Source organism: Andrographis paniculata, unplaced genomic scaffold (genome assembly GCF_009805555.1).
Source record: "Andrographis paniculata isolate CXL003 unplaced genomic scaffold, ASM980555v1 Contig62END, whole genome shotgun sequence".
Lineage (NCBI taxonomy): Eukaryota > Viridiplantae > Streptophyta > Magnoliopsida > Lamiales > Acanthaceae > Andrographis > Andrographis paniculata.
Window position 1 is genome coordinate 5,789,324 of NW_026137598.1, and position 24,795 is coordinate 5,814,118.

At 30.4% G+C, this 24,795-nt stretch overlaps 4 protein-coding genes across 5 annotated transcripts; all 4 read left to right on the forward strand.

The window, feature by feature from the left end:
- The first annotated feature begins 411 nt into the window (after positions 1–411).
- LOC127261336 (serine/threonine-protein phosphatase PP1-like) lies at positions 412–3,297 on the forward strand. Its single transcript, XM_051289646.1, has 4 exons — positions 412–841; positions 2,034–2,593; positions 2,672–2,854; positions 2,955–3,297. Exons 1-4 carry the CDS (start codon positions 652–654, stop codon positions 2,976–2,978), a joined length of 957 nt encoding a protein of 318 aa, XP_051145603.1. The 5' UTR covers positions 412–651; the 3' UTR covers positions 2,979–3,297.
- Positions 3,298–12,176: 8,879 nt separating this feature from the next.
- Positions 12,177–15,483, forward strand: LOC127261403 (uncharacterized CRM domain-containing protein At3g25440, chloroplastic). The gene is made up of 5 exons (XM_051289747.1): positions 12,177–12,381; positions 13,066–13,272; positions 13,392–13,740; positions 14,231–14,632; positions 14,964–15,483. The coding sequence occupies exons 2-5, from the start codon at positions 13,205–13,207 to the stop codon at positions 15,303–15,305; spliced, it is 1,161 nt and encodes a 386-aa protein (XP_051145704.1). The 5' UTR covers positions 12,177–12,381; positions 13,066–13,204; the 3' UTR covers positions 15,306–15,483.
- Positions 15,484–15,867: 384 nt separating this feature from the next.
- LOC127261118 (calmodulin-like protein 7) lies at positions 15,868–16,796 on the forward strand. Its single transcript, XM_051289320.1, has 2 exons — positions 15,868–16,563; positions 16,663–16,796. The coding sequence occupies exon 1, from the start codon at positions 16,070–16,072 to the stop codon at positions 16,526–16,528; it is 459 nt and encodes a 152-aa protein (XP_051145277.1). The 5' UTR covers positions 15,868–16,069; the 3' UTR covers positions 16,529–16,563; positions 16,663–16,796.
- A 2,050-nt stretch (positions 16,797–18,846) lies between these two features.
- On the forward strand, positions 18,847–21,205 carry LOC127261117 (pentatricopeptide repeat-containing protein At2g17210). 2 transcript variants are annotated; one of them, XM_051289319.1, is made up of 3 exons: positions 19,074–19,213; positions 19,303–19,590; positions 19,669–21,205. In XM_051289319.1, the coding sequence occupies exons 1-3, from the start codon at positions 19,196–19,198 to the stop codon at positions 21,115–21,117; spliced, it is 1,755 nt and encodes a 584-aa protein (XP_051145276.1). In that variant the 5' UTR covers positions 19,074–19,195; the 3' UTR covers positions 21,118–21,205. The 2 variants fall into 2 exon arrangements, with proteins under 2 accessions (XP_051145275.1, XP_051145276.1); XM_051289318.1 differs by having other exon boundaries at positions 18,847–19,590.
- The last annotated feature ends 3,590 nt before the right edge of the window (positions 21,206–24,795 follow it).

Below are 24,795 nucleotides of genomic sequence, written 5' to 3' on the forward strand. Positions count from 1 at the left end.
GATTAATTATTTATTTTATAGTTTTCTAAATAAATTGTTATCTAATTTTTATAAAAAAAATATAAAAATAAAACTTGATCAATTATTTATTTATTAATTTATTTATTTTATTCAAAAAAAATTATTTAAGATATTTATTTTTTTATTTGTATAAATTTACATAATTTAGATTTTTGCACAAAAAGAGTGTTTTATGCGACTTTAAATTAACACAATCTAATTACTTCAATATATTAAAGATCGTGATTTGTTCAATTTAGTGAAATCATCATGAGTCTGTTGATCTAATGTCTATAATTTTTTGTATTTTTACAATTTATCGTTATTTGGAAAGGACCGAACTTAACACTAAGCAACTCTAGAGGGATTAAAATGAAAATTTACGAAATACCCATTATCTATTCACCTTCGGTATTTTCTCCCCACAAAAATCGGGGAGAGGACGTATCAACGGGGCGACATGGATGATCCATCCAGATGATCAGCTCGTCTCCACACCCCAAACAAGGCCCATTGCATCGATCTGTTAACCTATCAATTTGAGGCGGAAAAACAATCATCGATTGCTTGAATTGGAATCCCCCAAGAATCTGTCGAATTCAGCGCTGTCCTCTTTCTGAATTGGAAGGAGGGAATTGGGAATTGGGAAAGATGATGTCGATAGAGGGGATGATGGACGCCGCGGCGTTGGATGACATAATTAAGCGCCTTGTGGAAGGGAGAGGAAAGAAACAGGTGCAGCTCTCGGAGACGGAGATCCGGCAGCTCTGCGTCAACGCCAGACAAATCTTCCTGTCGCAGCCTATGCTTCTCCAGCTCCATGCCCCGATCAGGATCTGCGGTTCGTTTCCTTTATTTTCTCCGCTATGGTTTTGTTTATCGCCTTCTTTATATATAAGTTATTCTGTGAATTCTTGTTATTGTATCACGTTACCGTCGTTGGGAATGTCCTGCTTTTTGGGGGATTAGGGTTTTGTTTCGAATAGAGATTATCTGTAATATCTACAGGCTCAAAACCACAATCGTTGAATTTTTAATTCTAATCATATGAATTTAAAATACGAGTTGCAGAAAACGTGCCCTGTTTGCACTTTGAATCATAATATTCTACCACCATTTGCTAATTTTGCTTTGATGTTTAATTTGATTGATTCACTTGCGCCATTGGATGGGATGGGGAGAAGGTTGTTGGTATTTGGGAATGGCGAGTTTGGCTGTTTTCTGATAGAGATTCAATAGGGATGTGAAAAATTTAGTGATACTTCTTTGAAGGTCTGCAATTTCACGAGGTTTAATTTGATTCCACTCATGGTTATTGATCATTCGTTAAATGGTTAATCATGGTTTTGTTACAATTGAATCAGTTTGTTTTGGATATTCGATATGATGTTCTTGTTATTGCTGCCTGCTTTAATGATGCTAATGTGTCGAAATGGTTTGGTCATGATCTTCTTTTTCGATTGTTTTTTGTGATTCACCATCATTTTTTTTAAAGACTTTGCATGGCATGATTTAGAATTTCAAGTTTCAGATCCCTGTCGAAACCATTTCTACATTGCAGCTGGATAAGCAATGTTACAATATGATTATTTGATATTGTTTGCGACGCTATGATGTTCTGTTTTTCTTCAAAATGTGAGCATAAGTGAAATGGTTAAGGCATTCTTTATGCGCCATCCGTCGTGGTTCTCAAGCTGGGAATATCAAGAAATTGTAAAATTGTTTATAAACAAGTGTTATTCAATGGAAGAAGGTATAGCTGTTGCAATGAATATATAAATCAATCGAGTTTTCTTTCTTTAGCACATCGATGGCTTCATGTTTTTAAGTTTCCGAAGTTGAAATGTGGTCACATCCATTGAAGATACCTACTTTGGGGTTAAGTGTCTTTTTCATTTTGCTTTTCATGACATTCATAGATATATAATTTTTGCTTCTTCTGCAATTCAACTTCACTACAATGTTCCGTGTTAGTTCGTCGTAATTATGCTATATTTTTGACTAATTTTTTTATTTAACCTACTTTCTCACAGGTGATATACACGGACAGTACCAAGACCTTTTGAGACTCTTGGAATACGGCGGATACCCGCCTACAGAAAATTACCTATTTCTCGGAGACTACGTCGACAGGGGCAAGCACAGTTTAGAAACGATATGCTTACTATTGGCTTACAAAATAAGGTATCCCGACAGAGTCTCCCTCTTGCGCGGCAACCACGAGGATGCCAAAATCAACCGCATTTATGGATTCTACGACGAGTGCAAGAGGCGATTCAACGTCAGGCTATGGAAGATATTCACCGAATGCTTTAATTGCTTGCCCGTGGCCGCACTCATCGATGAAAAAATATTGTGCATGCACGGCGGACTCTCTCCAGAGATGAAAGATTTGGATGCAATCAAAGAGATTGCGAGGCCAACTGAGATTCCTGACGGCGGTCTCCTCTGTGATTTGCTTTGGTCCGATCCTGACCCCCGGGTGTCGGGCTGGGGTGATAGCGACAGGGGCGTCTCGTGTACTTTTGGCCCCGATGCCGTTGCCGAGTTTATGGAAAAAAATGATTTGGACCTCATTTGTAGGGGTCATCAGGTACATAATTTCACATATTATCACATTTGAATCGCATAAACGGTTTAGTTATCTGCTCGACGGATTATTTTCCTGCAGGTTGTGGAGGATGGATATGAATTTTTCGCTCAAAGGCGACTTGTGACGGTATTTTCAGCTCCAAACTATGGCGGAGAATTCGACAATGTCGGCGCTCTTTTGACGGTGGACGAATCGCTGGTCTGCTCCTTCGACATACTAAAACCTGCAACAGAAAGCACTTCGAAAACACCTCTTAAGAAGGTATCCATCCCGACATCTTCGACGGCTATTAGTTAGTTTGTTTCGATGTAAACTTTACGACGATCATCGATGTTGATTTGAGTTTCTATTTAAATCGCAGCCTCCGAAACTCGGCGACCTCTAATCTGATCTGGGGATGCATGGATGGATGGAATTTCTTGGAGCATCGAGAATGAATCAGATTGTAGCTGTGAATTGTGATGATGGATGGATGGATCGATGAAGATCCTGGTACAGGTACACAAATTGTTTGTTGGTGGTGTGTGGTTTTGTATATTGGTTTTCCATTAATGTATAGATATATATATATAGTTGTTTTGTATGTATATGTATGTATGTATGTGTTCATCCTCCATTCACAGGAGTTCACTAATCATCCCAAAGGTAGAATGAATAAATCAATGTACTGATACTAATAAACTCTTTTTCTTGTAGGATGGATACATAGATTATAGTATTATTGTTGGTATTTATTTTATTTATTTTTAGTTTGTTAGATTACATATTTATAGTGTTGTTTGTATTGATCCCAACATTGAGGTGACTGTGACTGCATCCAGTAACAATAATAAGAATAATAAGAATAATAATAATCAAGTACAGTACAGAAACAGTTTGGTTTGCTTGCGGATATGTATATTCTTTTGAGTTTACCAATAAACACATCTCACTGTCAATTTTTACAGCTTCAAATTACCAATTTAAATATAGTAAAATATTAAAATGGAGTAATAAATATTTTTTTTATTTTTTATTTTTTATAATGATCATTCTATGTTAACATTTAGAAATTAAAGTTGTACATACATTCAAATATAACATCTTTTCTTTATTTTGTTTCTTCTTTCAAAACATAAAATAATTAAAGAAAAAGAAAAAGGAAAACAAGACAACGACCTTAACAGTGCATTTCCTTAAATTTTTATTTTTTTTAAGTAGGTTCAAAATTGATGCTGCATGAGAAACTTATTTTAATAATAATAATAATAATTAGTATTATTATCTTATCTTCAAATTAAAACGAGTACGAACCGCGCGCACGCCATTGGCTGGGAGCACTGCTCCCGCCGCAGGAGATCATCGGTGAACGGCAGGCAGCCGGAGAGAGCGAGGAACACGTGTTGGAGAAGGGGAGCACGTGCAGTGCAGTGCAATGCAATGCCAATCACGTGAGCATGCACGTGCCCTGCTTCTCCAGCAAGAATCCCTCACTCGTCGTCATCACCACCACCACCACCACAAACGTACACAGAGAATACTTACATACACTGTATATGTATCTATCTGTGTATGCGTAAGTGGGAGGCGAAGCCCATGTATTTATAGGCACCCAAAATGGAGAGAAAAAATAAAGGAAGAAATTAAACCCCGGTGGAAATGGAATGGCGTGGGGTGGGGTGGGGTGGGGGTGGTGATATTAGATTTTTATTTTTTAAAAAAAAAAATATTGAAAATGGTAATGAATGAATTAAGTGAGGAGAGCACATGAATCGGTGCTTGCAATGGAGTCTTGGAGTGGCATTCCTTAAAGACACACATTTATATATATATATATATATATCTATTCTTTTCTATTGTATCATCGATTGTAAGCATAGTGTAGTGTGTAAATGTTGATTTGATTTTTTTCTTATTTTTCTTTTTGAAAAAAAAAATAAAAAATAAAAAAAGGGGAAAGACACACAAGTCTTACTTGTATTCTGCCCATGCAAATTAAAAGCTTTTTAATTAATGCATGTCTCTTCTATGTGTTATTTTGAATTTTCAGACAAAGAATTGATTGCATGAGATGAGATTCAAGCAAAGGTGAAATTATTATGATGATAGATGTTGTGATCATGATGAGACATCCATCCACACCCCACCTCACCCCACCCCACCCTCTTTCTTTTCTTCTTTAAGATTTGACAGTAAATCTTTTTCCTAAATTTAGCCTACTTCCAACCCTCCTTGTAATTATTTTCTTAGATCACATATATAATTATTACTGCCTTTTCAAGTGCAAAAAAAATCATTCGAGTAACTAGTAAATGCAATTTCTCTAGTTTATTTTGTTTACTCTACAAAATAAAAAAATAACTAAAACATATTTATTGAGTGTGATTATTGGTGACTAAACTATATAAGAAAGATAAATTAGAGATAAAGAAGATTGGACACACATAGGTAAGAATTGATATATAGATAGATAGATAGATATACACAAGTAGTAGTAGTAGTAGTAGTAGTAGTAGTAAGCAAAAATGTAGTAATTGTGAGTAGCGATGGGACCTAAATCTACTAGCTGGTTTCACAATTATTGGCAAATATTGGACAAATTAATACTATCAAACCAACCTAAAGTCAACTCTTCAATTATTATTATTATTATTATTATTATTTTATAGTATTCATTATGATAGGCGTGAAATGAAAATGTGTTGATTTCAACCCGCACAATCAATTGTACTGGGAAACCATAGTAGATATATATATATACATTTATTTATTTATTTATTTATTTTGCTTCTTTTAATTAATTAATTAATTGTTAAAGCCTTTGGTAATTAATCTCAGTTAATAGTAGTATGTATTAGCCACATTAGTTTTATGTGTGTGTATATATATATATATATAGAGAGAGAGAGAGAGAGAGAGAGAGAGGGGTGGGGAAAAGAACAGAGGGGAAGAGGTGAGCAGAGTAATAAGAATAAGATTTGTTTGCTTTTTATGTTTGGGGGTTGCGTGTTGTGCGCGAGTCACTCCATCACACTCCACTCACTCACAATTATCTCTCTCTCTCTATATATATATATATATATTTATTTATTTATTTAAAAAGAAAATTTTAAAAAATAATAATTTTTATGTTGTTTTAAGAAAAATATATTATTTTCTTCGTCCATAAATTAATATTTTATTTTTTTATTTGGGACGTTCAATAATTATTGTCATATTTTTTTTAAATACAAATTTTATATTATTTTATTTTATTTTTTAAATACAAATTTTATATTTTTACACTCCATTCATTTATTACTTTTAATCTCTACCATACAATTAAAGGTAAATTTGTTAATTCATAACAAAAAAACAATCACTTAAAAAACCGTGCAAATATACTTTAAAATAATAGAAATTAAACGGAGGAGGGAGTATTAAAAATTTAAATTAAAAAATATACTCCCTCCATCCCACATAATTTGTCTCTATTTTTTATTTTTCTCCATCCCATGTAACTTGTCATTTCTATTTTCGAAAATATAATTATGCACTTTAATCGCATTTTAAATTTTATAATTTTCTTAATTTTAATTAAATTATTTACTTATCTTAATCCTAATCTATAATTATTTTTACTAATATATTTCTTAATTATTTACTAATTATATTTTAACTAAATTCTCATATTTACAGTAATACGCTCATGTTACAGGAGACTAAGGAAGGATAGATACAAGTGATTAGCAAACACACCTTGAATGTGTTTTTTTAATTTATTTTTTTTATTTTACTATTCAAATTATGGTCTCATCAAATATCATTTTAAGACGTAGACATTAAAACAACATCATCATCAATTCACAAATCTTTGTTTCTTAATTAATTTTGTTAATTGAGTATGAACTCTGCTTAAATAAGTGAAGCAAGAAGAGATTATTAAATTAGTACTCCCTCCGTCCCATCTATTATGGGCCTGTTACGGTAGATACATAAATTTAGGTAAAATGTTATTAATAAATAATTAAAAAGTGTATTAATAAAAATAATTATTATATAATAAAAATAATTATGGATTTAGATTAAAATAACTAAATAATTTAATTAAAAATTATAAAATTTGAAATTTAAAATAAGATCAAAATATATAATTATATTTAAAAAAATAAATAAATTATGTGAGAAAAAAAAAATAAAAATATAAGAATAAATTGCGTGGAAATGAGAGAATAATGAAAAATACATATCGAATTATATATATAGAGAGAGAGAGAAAGGGTGTGTGTCGAGGAAAGAGGGAACAGATGAAACAGTGTGGCAGAGAGAGAGAGAGAGAGAGAGAGAGAGAGGATTCTTTTAGTTAGTGTATGAGTGTATCTATATCTGTATCTATATATGATGCGCAGTGGTCACTTCTTTTTGTGTTGAGTTTGCTTCTTACAATGGGAATGAGGTTTGGGTTTCTTCTCTTCCTTTCGTTTCGTACCCCCAAATCCCACGGGGGTTTACCTTTCTTTACCCCTTATTCTTACCCTACCCAAATCCCCAAAACTTATTGAAAAAAATAATAATAATTTTATTTAATTTTGATTTGAATTTTAAATTTATATTTTCTTTTCACATAATTAGTTTTTTTATTATTATTATTTTGATCGGTTCTACATAATCTATTTTTTTTAAAAAAAATATATAAATATATTTTACTTATATTTAAAATTTAAAATTTTTTATTTTAATTAAATTATATAATTATTTTTATTAATATAATTATTAATTATATAATATTTAAAACGACCTGCTAAAATGGATAAATTATCTAGGACAACGAGAGTATTACTAGATTTATTTTTGTTTTTTTTAGTAAAAAATATTATTTTTTCTAAGAATAAATGTTTTTATTTGTACATATTTTTTTAAAACCGTTGTCGGTCAAATTAATACACAATTGAATGATCGAGTATGTATTTTGCAATTTACAAAAAGAATAATACTTCATCCGTCCTTAATACAATAATTTTGTTTATCATTTTTATTAGTCCCAATACAATAATCTTGTTTAGCATTTTTATTCGTCTCAATATAATAGTCTTGTTTATCATTTTTTTCCGTCCCAAAACAATAATCTCATGTCCCATGTCCATAAATAACCATATTACCGTAGAAATACTTCTATTTTTTCATTTTTATTATACAAATGATACTATTTTTTATACTAATACACTCAACCGGACAAAAGAATCTTTTATCATACTTTCTATCAATGATCAATGTAATATTAATATTTCTTAAATTTCGTGTTCAATCCAACTAAGACTATAGTTCTAGAACAAAGAAGATATAAAATTAAAGACCAAGAAAAATATATCTTTCATCTCATAACTAAGTATTCATTTGCTTTTTGCACGTAATTTTAAAAATATTAATACTCCCTCCGTCCCAAATAAGGTGCAACATTTGTTTTGGACACGGGTTTTTAGGTGGGTAGTATTAAGTAGGATAATTTAAAAATTAGGTGATGTGATTGAGAGATAAATGTATATTTTATTTATTTATTTTGGTGATGTGATCGGATAAAATGTGGGGTAGATATTAAGTATAATTAATTATTTTCTATTTGGAAATGTTGCAGGGTGTTTGAAACATACCAAAAAAGAAATGTTGCACGGTGTTTGGGACGAAGGGAGTATTATATTATGATATAGTATAAATAAAGTATAAATGACTTAAATAACTTTATTAGTATTGTGTGATATAAAAATTATGATATTTATGTAATATATTATAAATTGTAAGAATATTTGTAATGTTAGGTAGATAGTATAGTTATTAAAAAAAATGAATACTTTGTTATGAGACGAATTAAAATGAAAAAATTGATAGATTGTTATGAAAAAAAAAATGAGTATATTTAATGCAATATTCATAAATAATAATAATAAAATAAAAAAACTCCAATATGTTTTTGTCCTGGTTAATAATAGGAATTAAATTTTATTTTGAGGTGGAAACCAAGCAAACTCCAATTTTACCCGTGTTTGTTTAACTGAAATTATCAGAAAAAATTATTTTACTCTCTTCGTCTCATTAAAAGGTTATAATTTTTCATTTTTATCCATTCCAAAACAAGGTTATCATTTTCTAATTTAGTAATTGTACTACTTATTTAACATAGTAAATATCCTTTTAACTTACAATATATTACACAAATGTCATTCTTTTATATTACACCATACTAATAGGGATATTTTTTTATTTTTTACTATAATTCAATATAATATTATTATTCAAAACTCTATTTACAAAAAGCAAACGGTTATCTTTTCAATGGGACTGAGGGATTATAACTATTTTTACTTTTTTATTTAAATACTAGGGTGAAGGAGAAGAGTATTTTGTGTGTAAAAACAACCTTTTTATTAGAAATTATTTAAATAAAATATAAATATTCAAATTAAATAATTTCAGAAAAGAAACACACAATTGTGTACTGTGTGATCTTGATTTTAAATTTAGATTTTAAGCCGTATAAAATTTTAATCTAAATAATTATATATAATATTTTAAATATAAAATTAAAGTTTAATATATTATAAAAAAAATACTCAATTTAATATTTTAGAGACAAAAATTCAATTAGAAGTAAAATCCCTTAATCAAAGTTTTACACCATTGATCTCTTATATCCAAAGTACACGAAAAGAGTAGAGGTTTCAAATTTTTCGGTCGGGCCTGATTTGCAAGGTATTAGATTCGGCCGAAGGTTCACCCAGTGCGCACTTTCGGGTAGCGGCTGCGGATTTCCACGTTATCGAAAAAGATAAAAAATAAAAAATAGAGATTTCAAATTTTAATATCATTAAAAAATATATTTCAATTATTTTTAATTTAAAATATTATTTTTATTATTTTTGCATTTTATATTTTAAGGTATTTTTATTTTAATTAAATATTATCATACATTAATATCAAAATATCTTTAAATTTTATTTAAATTACAAATATATTAATAAACATACAATTATTTTATATATAAAGTTAAAAGACAAAAATATCAACAAATTTTACTAACTAATAAAATAATATTAATTTTTAATTTACTATAAAATCTTAAAAAACTTTTTTTTTTTTTTAACTTTGGGGCGAATGAAGTATATATATATATTTCCATCGTCTCATTTATATTGTTCTATTTAGTTTAAGTACAAAATTTTATGTATTGAATAATTAATAATTAATTAAAAAAATTATTAATATAAATAATTATGATTTAATAAAAATAATTATATATTAAAATTAAAATGATTAATAGTTTAATTAAAATAAAAAATTATAAATTATATATTTTAAAATATAATTAAAATATATAATTATATTTTAAAAAAATAATTAATTATGTAAAATGAACAAAAATAAAAATAATAGAGGGTGAGGGTTAATATTATGCAATGATCATGTGATGTGTGCATCTCATAATGTTAGATTCAGTTTTTGTACACTTTTGCACGCATGCATCATTATCAGTATCTCTCTCTCCCTCATCACCATATCACACAATACATATATATATATATATATATATAAATTTATACCTTCCTTTCCTCCTTTGTCATCATTTAAATAAAATTTCTTTTGTCGAAATTATAGATCAATTTTAATTTGATTTTAAATTAAATTTAAATTATTTATTTTATACTATATTATTTTAAATTAAAATATATTTTTTTAAAAAAATATATTATCTTCGTTCCACCACAATTGACAGTATTTTCATTTTTGTCTGTTCCGTAACAATTGACACTTTTCTATTTTTGATAAAAATTATTAAGTCAAAATATATTTAACAAATATAAATCAACTTAATTAACTATATAACATACAACATCATAAATGAACCACTCAAAATCCCTTTATTTCTACACCTCTCTTCAAAAAAAATAAATATTTTTATCTATTTTTAAAACTACACATCTTTTATATAATTGATTTATTTTAATTATAAATAAACAAAAATATTTTTTTTTTATTTACTTGTATTTTAGAATATTTTATTCTCTACAAAATTATATCCATATTGCATATATTTTTTAATTGTTATATAATTTTTAAATATTTAAACATATATTTTAATTTTTTTAATCATATATATTAAATTTACTTTAAAATTATAAATATTATTAATTATACAAAACAATAATATAATAATAATTATTAACTAATTAAACATCTTCACCTTAAATACCGTGTCACTAATCAAATAGTTCAATTCCGCCGGGACGGATGGAATATATAATATCAAAATATTATTTAAATAAAAAGTCAAATAATATCCCATTTCAAATTACAACCAAATAATTTATATAGAATTTATTTGAATTAAGATTTCTGGAGTTTTAAAAAAAATTAAAATAATTTTATAAGTATTAAAAATCAAATTCTCTCCGTCCCAATATAATAGTTTTGTTTACCATTTTTGTTCGTCCCAAAACAACAGTTTTATTTTCATAAATAACCATATCTCCATAAAACTACCTTTGCCTTTTCATTTTTATTACACAATTGTCACTACCTTTTACACTAATACACTCACAAGAGCAAAAAAAAAAAAAAAAAAAAAATCTTTTATCTATATTTTTTACTAATTACCAATATAATATCAATATTTCTTAAATCTCATGCCCAACTCAATTAAGACTATAGTTTTGTGATTGAGAGAGTATTTGATATTCCCCGTCGCATTTTAAAGTATTAATTAATTGATATTAATATATGATTATTATTATTTTTGATAATATGGACTCTGAGTAAATTCCAATCGAATCTAATAGTTTGTAAACTAAGTTCGACAAGATAAATCACATTAAACAAATCGTGTGTGATAGGTAAGATCTAGAGAAGTCAAAGTTTGAACTCATGACCTTAACCAAACTAGTGTATAATTGTTTTTATTAAAATAAAAAAATAATAAAAATGATAATTTAAGTTTATACGAAAAAAATTTAATACTTTATGTTATTGTTTAGTACTTTCAATACACTAAATAAGTACAAGCAACACATACAATCTTGATGCTAAAGAAAAATAATAATTACTAATATTTTATTGTTGATTGTTGATTTTTATAAAATAAGATAATATAAACATTATATATATATATATATATTAAGAATGGTGAAAAAAAAAAATTATTTGAGTGAACAAACTACCTATTCAATTACAATTGTTTTTTTAATCTACACAGTAATGAATTTAAATTATTTCAAAAGCATATTTGTTTATTTTATGTTTATAAATGTAAGTATTTTTAAAAAATTAAATATAAAAAATTGTATTTATAATATAAAAAATAATATTTAATATATTTTCACACAAAACTATTACTACTACTCTTTTATAAGAATGCTCTTCAGTCTTGCGTTATGAAAAAGGAGTTGGGCCTAAGTGATCGGTCCACCCAATTTTAAATTGATTCTCATTGTAAGAAAACACCCTATTTAATGGGCAAGTCTAGTGTACGGGTCTGGACTCTGGACCGGCGATTGGGTCAGGTACGACATCTTCAACTCGAGACTAGGTTTGGACCGGCCGGTTCATAACTGGGCGAGCAAGTGTACCCCTAGCTATGGAAATTCAATGAATAGCTCCCACCTCTCGTCCTCTTCCTCTTCTCTTTTCTATCTGTGAATTCCCAGTTTCGTTTCTGTAAATTCCTTTCCTACTCTCTTATTCTTCTTCTCTGTCGTCAGTCTTATCGCCTGTCCTTCAAGACACTGCAGCTTAGTCGTCGGCGTCTTACCGTTTTCCTCTGCTGCAATTTCGTCGGAAGCTCCGTAAGTTTGATCCTTACACTATTTTTGAAAATGATTTTCTGTTACCAAATTTTCAATGCCGGCTTTTACTGTATTTAGGGTTTGAATTGTTTGATGTTAGTGGTACTTAAATTATTGTGTTGATTTTAGATTGATATCTGTGCATTCTTGTTTGGATTGGTGGGTTCACTCTTTCTGTTTCTTTTGATGGAATTGGTTTAGGTGTTTACTAGATTAGTTCTAGCCAGACACATTTTTAATGTGACTGAAGTTATCTCTGTGACTTTGGCTTCATATTATTTGCAGCTTGAAATACTATCAAATATCTAAATCAAATTGTTAATGTAGACATGGAAGATCAAAAGTTCTAAAGTTATAGCCTTGTTGACCGAATGATCTAATGTTTTGCATATTAGTGAAAGACTACAGAGGAATCAGAAGGAAATTGCACATTAGTAAAGAGGAATGAGAAGGAAATGAAAAGTATTTCGATAATAATATGATAAATTATTGTGTTTGTGCATTTAAACATTGGAGTTCCGAGATTTTAAAAAAAGCTTGATGTTTATGTTGATGAACTAATATGTATAATTTTGTTTATTGTGAAATCTATTGTTTGAAATTTATTATGTAATTTTCTTAAAACTAATTCTGTGAATATCGTGTATGACAATTTATTGTTTTTATATGATGTGCGTTAAACAGCTTGTTGGTGCCTTCCTGGTTGTCGCCTGCTGATGGATTGGGTTGAGCCAAGTAAATTGTAGCTGCTTGCCTGATGATTGGTGGGTTGTAGCTAACTCATTTTTACAGCTCTGTTCTCTATGGTGAGGCAAAGTCTGCAATGGCAAGACCTCTGCTCAGAAGCCTCAGTGGAGCGCCAACAGTTATCCGGCAGATGCTCTATCTCAGGTACTTCCCTCCATATCTGTAATGAACTGTTGTTCAAGTGTGCATAACCGATAGTATGCTGTAATGTAGCTAAAGCCTAAGGTGACTAAGCATTTGTGGTTCTATTTGATTTTTATTAGGCAAATGGCTCGGAAACCAGAACCAAGTTTTACTGTTCTAAGGCTGTGGTGGCAGCAGCAACAGCATCCCTTGGGTATTTGTTTTCGTCAAATGAGAGGCATCAGTCATGGATCAGTGAGTCTGGTAATATCGCCGCAGGGAAACCCCAAGTTTGAGACACATGAAATTGATCCCCCAAAGAAGGAGAAATGGATGACAAAGAAGAGGCTGAAGCTTAAACGGAAGAGGGAGAAGCAAATGAGGAAGTCTGCCAATAAGAGAGATCCCAGAAGGCTTGGAATCAAAGGCAAGAAGAAGAGGCAGAGGTTTGCAAATGCGGAGGAGAGGATCAAGTGCAAACTTGAAAAGGTATATGCTGAAAACTTCTTACGGTCAATTTTAATCATGTCTGTGAGACCATTTGGTTTACACTTTTGATATAGAAGTTTAATCAATCAACCACTAAATATTATTTACTGTTTGTGCTGGGGAAGAAGAGCTTCTACCAAGAATTGTTTCAATCTGTTGAAATGGATGTGGGTGTAGGTGATGACCAAATTTTGTATGTTGGTTGAATTGAACATTTGAACTTATAAGTCATGTTGCATTATTGAATAGCCAGCCTTTCAAAATCTATTTTCGTTTATAGTATGGAAAATTTCAGCTTGACATTTTATTTGTGACAGCATGCTGTTTGTGTTTTGAGTCAATTTGTTCTGCAGTTCTAAATATGTGTGTATTTATTTTCTTTCATGCTTTTGCAAACAGAGAACTGTTTAGTGTTTGATCCTTTTTGATCTGTTTTTTTCTTTCTTTTTTATTTTTTTTTATTTTTTTTTATTTTTATTTTTAAAATCAGGCTAAGATCAAGGAGGCTTTATTAGTTGAAAGGCTGAAAAGATATGAAGTTCCCAAAGCTCAGGGGCCTGCCGTCGAACCCCATGTTTTAACTGGCGAAGAACGATTCTATATGAAGAAGATGGCTCAGAAAAGGTCCAATTATGTTCCAGTTGGCCGGAGAGGAGTATTTGGAGGGGTTATACTAAATATGCATCTGCACTGGAAGAAACACGAAACTGTCAAGGTCATTTTCAAACCTTGCAAACCCGGCCAAGTACAAGAATATACGGTTGAGATTGCTAGGTTGAGTGGCGGAATTCCAATCCAGATAATCGGAGACGATACTGTAATTTTTTATCGAGGAAAGAACTACGTGCAACCAGAGGTCATGTCACCAGTTGATACACTATCTAAGAAACGGGTATGTTTCCCAAAGTTAAATTAGTTACTATCTCAATTCTCAGTAACTCTTTAGCTGTTAATGAATGTGTACATCATCAAATTATTGATATTTAGTCGTCGCAACTATTTGTTGATCATCCTAACTTTAGTCGAGTTTATTTTCTCTAGATCACTAACAACTTTAGTGTTCACTAAGAGCTATGGTGGGTGTAGATTTTCTTTGGCCTTCTAAAAATTTGTCTCCGGATTCTTGTGAACCTTTTGCATGTTTGAGCTCTGGATTCGACCTGAACACCAATAGCTATTTTTCTTGCTGTGCTTCTCATCTTTATCGATTTCATCTTCTTCAGGCTCTGGAAAAGTCGAAATATGAACAATCGTTGGAGTCTGTGAGGCATTTCATTGCTATTGCTGAGAAGGAACTAGAATTATATTACCGGCATGTCGCACTCTATGGCGATCCAGCTGATAGGGACCCTAAATCAATTCTTGATCCTCCAAGGACAGAATGTTCAACAAACGATATTGAAGCAGGAATTTTTGGCGATCAAGAATTCTCAGAAGGTTTAAGTGACCTTGATTGTGAAGAAGATGACGAGTTTAGTGAGCACAAAGATTCTTCCGATGAAACTACAGGCAACTCTCACTCAATGCAGCAACAGTCTGGCTTACAACTACTCTGTCAAAAATAATTTTACAACAACACTGTTTAATTGTGTTGTATAAGCCTATATGAATATGTTCTTAGTTTATGTGCATAATGTATATTATATGAATGCACACAGTCTGGTGCATGTAGTAATACAGTTTGTTGAAGTTTGTGTTCATTAATCAAATTATTTGCTCTGTAAATGAGTTTTTTTTAGCAAATTTTAACGGGTCAAATTTTGAATCTACTATATATATATATGTATATATAATATTTTAAATAAAAAACATATTTAAAAAAAAATTAATAATAATACACACTATAAAGTCAAACCAAGACAGCATCCAAACACACCTTATAATAATATCAAATGTTACCTGATAAATTTATATTTAATTTATTTTTATTTCAGGTCGACAGATTCTCTATTTATTACTATTAATACTTTTATTTAATTAGTATTGTTGTGACAGCCCAAAAAACACACCAAACGTCTTTATCTGCCTATCCATCGCGCTATCAACGGTTACTTGCCTTGTTTGCAAAGCAAAATTGCAAATCGGCCCCACAACTCCTTAATAATTAAAAAAGGGTCTCCACAATTATAGCAACGCGTTTTAATCAATGGCGGTGGAAAGATGATCATGCGAACCGCCCTCACGTTTCCGATTTATTCCCGGATTTCTCGCCGAGCACGCACATCACACGCCACACGAATTCCTATCTAAATCCTCTCTCGATCGATTGACTTCTTTCGCAGAGGAAGGAATTTCGTGCCTGATTTCAACGCCAAACCGCCGCCGGACAATGGACGCCAACGACCTCGCTCGCGTCTTCCAGATGTTCGACCAGAACGGCGACGGGAGGATCACTGTGAAGGAACTCACCGATTCGTTGGCGAGCATCGGAATCCCGATCTCCGACGAGGAGTTGAGCCAGATGATCTCGAAGATCGACGCCAACGGCGACGGCTGCGTCGACGTCGACGAGTTCGGAGCGCTGTACAGGACACTAATAATGGACGAGCGCGACGAGGAGAAGGATATGAGAGAGGCGTTCAATGTGTTCGATCAGAATGGCGACGGATTCATCACCGTTGATGAACTGAGATCCGTGCTGGCGTCTCTGGGGCTGAGCCACGGCGGAGAGAACGACGACGACTGCAGATTGATGATTAAGAGAGTGGACGCCGACGGCGACGGCAAGGTCGATTTCAACGAGTTCAAGCAGATGATGAGCGGCGGTTTCGCTGCGTTGAGCAATTAAAATTGAATTGCATTGCGACGATTCTTTGTTTTCAGGTAAAGTAAATCTCTCCTGCGAATTCGATTATTCAGATTCTCCTGGTTCATCAATTTTTATTTTTATTATTATTTTTTGTTTCTGGATTGATCCAATAGGTTACGAAATTGTAGAAGAAAATTGTTTGTTGGTGTAAAAAATGCGTCATGGTATTCCTTATGCTCTTTGTACATTTATTTTTTACCCATTTGTTGTTTATTTTTCTAATCATTAATTTATTGGATTAAATTAATTCATGTTATTACGAAAATAGATCATTTCATTATATATATATATATATTGTTACAAAAATGTTTATTTCTACCTTGAAATGCATCATACTCCGAACAACGTTCAATCACATATGGGAAACTTTGAAGTATTGAAATTATAAACAAACAAGGCAGCGACCACAGTGTTAAATTTAAAATTCAATACTACATAATTTATTTTTATTTTTTAATAAATATGAGTATATATTTTAATCATATTTTAAAATTTAAATTTATAATTTTTTTAATTTTAATTAAATTATTTAATTATTTAAATATTAATTTATATTATATAATACTCATTTTTACTAATAAATAATAAATAATGGTATACCAAGAAAATCATACCAAATATATTATCATCAAATAACGACACATAAAAAAAAATTATAAAAAATATATTTTATAGTTCTTCTGCCCATTAATAATCTTTCTATTTAATTTTTAGCACATGAATTATGTATATTAGTATTTTATTGAAATATAGTATAAATGATATATGTAAAGTTAATTTAACCTTAAAATAATAATATTTTTAAAACATTTTGTAAATATATTTTTTACATGAAATTTTAAAATAGAAACATAATAAAATTAAAAAACTAACAACAATAAAATTAAGCAAATAAAATTATTACTTGGTTGAACAGATGGCAATGCAATATTTGTTTTTAAAAAAAGGTCTTTATTCGGTATACAATATGAGAAACATTAATAATTAATAAATGCACTATAAAATAAAGACTATACTAAATATATTATTATTATCAATTAACTCTATTTATTTATTTTTAAAAATAAGCTGCATTATTATATACTTGTCATAAGTTAACAACTCAACAAATTTAATATATATATATATATATATTGTAAATAATAGTAATAATTTGCATCATGATATATTTGTTATAAGTTAACAATTTAACAAATTGAATAAAAATATATATAATAATTAATATTTAATGCGAAAAAAATAAAATAAAATTCAGACTCGAACGAAAGTAGTATATTGTGAATTATAGGAACAAAAATAATTTGTAAATAGGGCCAGGTATTGTCTAATGGCAAAATTTTCAAAAACAATAAATAAAAGAATTTTTATTTGAATTTTTTAATATTAAAAAATTAAATTTACATAATTATTGAATATAATACAAATAAACATAATCAAATTAATTTTTTTTAATAAACATAAAAATAAAAAGCAATAGTTTAATTTGATATTTAATAAAAATAAATAATAATAATAATAATAATAATAATAGAGAAGTTGCACGAATCAGTTTCATCATCGCAAATCGTAATACTATTAAAGAAGGTTCTCTACAGGCACTGTCATCAGTCATCCTTCTGCTTATGATTCTACCTTTAGACGTCGGATGGCTTCTCAGTGACTTGCAATGTACACATAGTTTGTGGTATGTCTTTATATTCTTCAACGTAGAACAAATTTACCACTTTGAACACCGTACCGTTGCTCATATTACAAATTTCATTTTTTGGAGGAACTGTTCTTTGTGATAGGTGTTTAGGAGGTGATCAAGATCTCTTGTCTTCGTTATTCTTCTAAAGTTGTTTTGTTGATTGTATTTTCATGATTTGGCTCGTGCCTGCGATGTGTTTGATTAAAAGCTTGTAAATGCCCACCACGTGTTTGTTTAAATGCCTCAAAGATTATACATGCGTTTAATCTCTTTGCTCTGTTTGATAATGATTTATTCGTTGCAGAATCAATGATCCAAACTAAAATGGATATACACTTTTCTGTAGGCTATTGATTCTCAAATTTCAGCAGTGTGTTGTTAAACTGTAAAGACTTCGAGCAAATGGTTGAGAAATTTAGAGAAGATTGATTTTTTTTTCATTGGATTCCTTTTATTATTGTTTATCAAAACCTTTGATCAAATCCTTTGTTGCACCTCCATATTTGCAATTATCGATGAACTGATTGATGAGGATAATGAATTGTTTCTTGACTCATGTTGCAGCCCTACACCTGCTCGTTGAAGACTCTCCGAATTGCTTCTTGTTATGCGTTTTCCGGTCACTACACTGTCCACAAACCTCGGAAATTTATGCAGCAAAGTGAAAGAATTATTGACAAACAGGAAATGGAAGGAATTAATTTTCCATTACAGAGAGATGAACAGCTCGGGAGCTCGGCTGACTGACCACACAATTTTTCCACACATTCTCAAGGCTTGTTTATCTCTGTCATTTCCACTCGGCGAGTCCGTCCACGCTTCCCTGATCAAGCAGGGATTTGAGTCCTTCGGCACGTTGAGAAATTCTTTGCTAGACTTTTATGTGAAATCCGGCAAACTGGTTGCTTTTGATCTCATCGAGGCCAAAGATTCCGTTTCATGGAATATAATTCTCCATGGCCATTTCCATCGAGGTGCTTCTGAAGAAGGTTTAAAGTTGTTTGTTCGAGCTCGAGAATTTGGATTCGAACCCAATGTTTCGACTCTGGTACTAATATTTCAGGCATGCCGCAGCATTAAAGCATTCGATGATGGCCAGAAATTTCACGGCTACTTGATTCGAAGTGGGCTGTGTAGCATTCTCTCAGTGAGAAATTCTCTACTTGGTATGTACACAGATATCCGAATGGATTGGGCAGAAAGTCTTTTCGATGAAATGGATGAGAAGGATGTAATATCTTGGAGTGTGATGATCGGAGGTTACGTTCATGGCGATGAAGCCGTACTCGGTTTAGAGATGTTCAAACGTATGGTATTGGAATCGAAGATCAAAGCAGATGAACAAACAATGGTAATTTTCAACGGCAATTTCACCTAAAAGTTCAAATTATCGAATTATTGTTACTTATAGTTTTAATTCTTTCGATAGGTAAGCGTACTCAAAGGCTGTTCTAAGTTATCCGACATCAGGATGGGGAAATCAGTTCATGGATTTGTGGTCAAGCGAGGTTTGGACTACGACACGTTCTTGGGGAATACTCTCGTCGATTTCTACTGTAAGTGCGGCGAAGTTGATTCTGGGGCTCGAGCATTCGTTGAGATGCCTCGTAAGAATGTAGTAACCTGGAATTCTATGTTGTCGGGATATGTTCACAGTGAGAATCATCTAGAAGGGTTGGCATTGTTTGCCCGGATGGGGGAGTCAGGAGTCGATGCTGATGAAGTCACTCTAGCGAACCTACTCGTAATATGCCGAGACTTGAGGGACCTACGTCGATGCAAGACGATTCATTCTAGAGTGATTCGGAGAGGCCTACGATCGAATGACGTGGTGATGAACTCCTTGCTCGATGCATACGCGAAATGCGGTCGAATCGATCTTTCGCGACGAGTGTTCTGCGGAATCGATGCTCCCGATATCATTACCTGGAGTACGATGATCTCGGGCTTCACTCACTGTGCGATGCCCAATGAAGCGATCGCTCTATACCGGGAGATGCAGCTGTCGCATTTCGATCGAAATCCCGTCACTCTGCTGAACCTTCTTGAAGCCTGCTCGGTTAGCGCCGAAATTGCACCGTCGAGATCGGCTCACGGAATCGCCACCCGGATGGGTCTGGCGTCGGATGTTGTCGTCGGGACAGCGTTGCTTGACATGTACGCAAAATGTGGGGCGATCGAAATGTCGAGAAAGGTGTTCAGCCAAATTTCGGAGACGAACATCTATTCATGGAGCGCAATCATCGCTGCCCACGGCCTCAATGGTCGCCCTCGAGACGCGTTGTCAATGTTCTTGGAAATGGAACGTTCCGGAACGAAGGGTAACTCGGTGACAGCCCTCGCGGTCCTATCCGCGTGCTGCCATGGCGGATTAGTGGAAGAGGGAATCGCATTCTTCAAAGACTGGACCAAACATCACCCCGGCAATAACGACGACGAAGAACTATACGCGTGCGTCGTCGACATGCTGGCACGGGCGGGAAACCTCGACGATGCAATGCGGCTGATCGGGTCTCACCGGGACTGGGGCGGGGCGAGCGCGTGGAGCGCGGTCCTGAGCGCATGCAGGAACTACGAGGACCGGGAGCTGGGCACTGGGGCTGCGTCGCAGGTGCTCGAAATGGAGCCGTGGAGCTCGGCCGGGTATTTGTTGGCGTCGAGCGTTTGTGCGAACGGAGGGTCTTGGACAGATGCGTCGAGGCTGCGGCAAATGATGACGGACCGAGGAGTAAAGGTGGCGGCGGGTTATAGCGTGGTTCGTGTAGATGGCCGAGCTTATGGGTTCACCGCCGGCGCCGGAGATGATGGTGGCGTTGTTTGTGGCGTGGCGGAGCAGCTGCATGCCTTCATGAGAATGAATTCTTGTTCTTGTTGCTAGGGGTGCTGTATATGCTGTTGTTTGTGTTTTTAATCTTCTTCTTGTGTTATACCATTACCATTTATTGGAAATTGCTTATTTTTACTAATATTGTTATGTTAATATTTGCTTATTTGGATTGGACATTACCCACCCTGCAAATATAACAGAAACGAGAAAATAGCTTTGGTTGGTTATATCATATTAGCACTATAACAGCTTATATATATATATATGATTGGGTGTCTTAAAAATATATACAATATACAGCTTATATATATATATATATATGATTGGGTGTGTCTTAAAAATATATACAATATAGCAGAGTCCAAATACTATATAGGTGTCGGCCTTTGAACTCATGGTCACAAATTCAATCCCTACACCACCAGGGCAAAAGTGAACAAACTTTATTATATTCTTTCGTCACACAAAGTGGAACAGATGGTAAAAGAAAATTAATTTTTCATTCTATAAAAATATATTATTATTTTTTATTAGATATCATATTAATTTTAGAGAATTTTTAAATTAAAATCAAACTCAAACAAATCATAAGGTGTACTTTAGAGAATTTGGAATGATTATTGAGTAATTTTTTTTTTCAAAAATATCAAGTTAAATAGTTAACTTATATTTATTATATTATATTTCCTCCGTTCCACATTGGTGTATTGGTCACTGTAGATACGAGACTTTAGGATAAATATAATAAGTAGATAATTATAAATGTATTAGTGAAAATAATTAACATATAATATAAATTATTATAAATTAAAATTAAGATAACTAATTAATTTAATTAAAATTTAAAAAAAATAAAAATTTTAAAATGAGACATTTTCCAAAAAAAATAGTTACATGAGAGATGAGACGGATAGAAACGACAATATAAACATGATAAATGAAACAAATAGAATATTAAAATTTAATTTTAAATTTAAATCATCATATCAAATAATTATTTAAATTTAAAAAAATTTACTATTGAAAATAAAAATCATTCTGTCACGATGATAATCAATTGGAATTATTAGGACAACATTAATCGTTAAAAGAATTTTGTCCCATGTGATGTCTGCCTCGTCTCGTCTCCTATCATCATTTAAGAACACCCCATCATCTCATCTCTTCTCAATTATAAGTAAACGACATTATCTAAATATTTTTATTTATATTTTTACTAAGGGTGTGTTCTTTCGGGGGATTTCCCCAAATTTCTATTATTCATCCAATTTTTTTTCTTCAAAAATATCAAATCAAACATCTATTTTTTATTTTGTATATTATACTAAAAATCAATTTTACATTTAAAATATCACATCAACGCCTATTTATATCACATGATACAACTATTTCAATCGGTTCGTGCGCGGCAGCTGATGAAGAAATGCGGGTTCAAAAATTTTACTATTCAAATCTCAATTCAAAATCCAAACCTCCAAACAAACACACCATAAATAGTAATCTTTCCGGCCCACCTCAAAGGTTCTTTGAAATTTTATAGTAAATTAGATAATAATAATATTTTATTAGCATGTAAATTTTTTTAATATTTTTATTCTTTGATTTCATTTATAAAATAATTATATACTTAATGATATTTTTATAATTTATGTAAAAATTAAAGATATTTTGATATTAGTGTATAATTATTATATTAAAATAAAAAATGAATATTTTTTAATGGAAGTATATTATATCAACGGATAAAATATTAATAATTTAAAATAAAATATTATTTTTTATATAAAAAAACTTTTGTATTAACGTTAAAGTGAGCACATTTTTTGTTAATTATAATTTTGATTATCTTGTGACTATTATTTATTCTTACATTTGAATTTATTTAATTTGAATTTGAATTTTAATATAACAGTGTTATTAGAAAAGATATAAACATTTTTTATTGAAATTATGTTAATTTATTTGTAGAAATATTAATTTAAAATAATAAAAAAAACCTTTTTAATTTCAAATGTTTTTATAAACTGTATTTTTTAAAAATAAAAAATATGAATATAAACAAAAAAATAAAATATTTTTCTTTTATTTGATTGTGATTTAAAATTAATTTAAAATATATTGTTAATTAATTTAAAATTTTAAATAGCATTTTGATATCATATTATATATATAAAAAATAATACTCATAATATATTTTCATTAAAATTTTTATCAAATAAATAAAAAAAATTATTACAAAGTCTTTAAAATCAAGAACAATGATATAAATTTAAAGAAATTTTCTCTATCATCTAAATTTATTCATTTATTTTATTATTAATATTTATTCTTGTTTCATTTTTTTTTTTACTTCAAAAATATAAATTTATATTTTTATTTATTTATTTAAAAACTCGTATCAAATATATAATTGAACGATGAAAAAAGTATTATTCATTTTCTCACTAAAAAAAGTGGAATTTGTTGAGTTGTGTCGTGTCAAAGACAATTTTTTCCCATGATCTAAGAGATAAGTAGGCCCTCCCTTTCATTTATTATCAATTGAAATAATATAAAATATAAACAAATTAAAATAAAATGAAAGAAATACAACTCTTTTCGTCCCCTTTCAATATAAACCCAAATATTTAATTACTTAATAATATTAAATTAAGATATTATTTTACTATTCTTATGTAAATGGTATTGTTATAATTTTAGTAAAAAAATAATATATAATTACAATAATTTTAAAATATATATTTAAATAAGTTCGGCACTAAGGGTTCCATTTATTTTTTGGGTGTTGATTTTTGAATATTAATTATTATATCAAAATGTAGTAAAAATTTTTTTTAAAAAATTACCAAAATACTTCAATTAATGTCTTATATTATTAATAGAATAATATTTGTACAAAAAAAATATATAAATATAAGAATATTTTTACTATTAAGTACAATGAGTAAACTATAAATGTGATATTTAAAAACGGACGGAGAAAGTACAAAATAATTTATGGCCCAGTCAATAAGGTAACATCTCCCAAATTTGATTAAAATCACTATTGTTATTGTTGTTATTATGTATTTTTTATTATTTATATAATAAAAATTAAAAATATATTTGTTTTTATATGCTCCCTTCGTCCTATTGAAAGGTTGCCATTTTTTATTTTCGTCCGTTCCAAAATAAGGTTACAATTTTCTAATTTAATAATTGTACTACCTAACTTACACTATATTACACAAATGTCATTATTTTTATATTATACAATATTAATAGGGGTATTTCTGGCATTTTCACTACAATCCATTATAATATTAATATTAAAAAATCTATAATATTAAAAAATTTACGTGCAAAAAAACAAACGCCACCCTTATTTCGGGACGGAGGGAGTATTATACTTTAATTAAAATTGTTATTTAAGGTATTCCAAGCCAATCTATATTCAAACACCCCCTAATAAATAATACAGAAGTCCGTATAATAAAGAATTGATTGTATGATTATTTGTTTTTAATTGTGTGTTTTTTTTATTGTAAATTGTTGCCATTTAATGTAGCACTTTTTTAAAAATTAAAATAAAATTGAACAAAGTATTACATTTAGATAATTGTTCCTAAAGATTGTTTCACCAAAATATATCACAAGCACATACCCAATTCGAGTGAAGTTCTTTGGAGTTCCATTTTATTATTTTTTATTTTAATTTTATTGTTTATATAATAATTTGAATGTAATTTT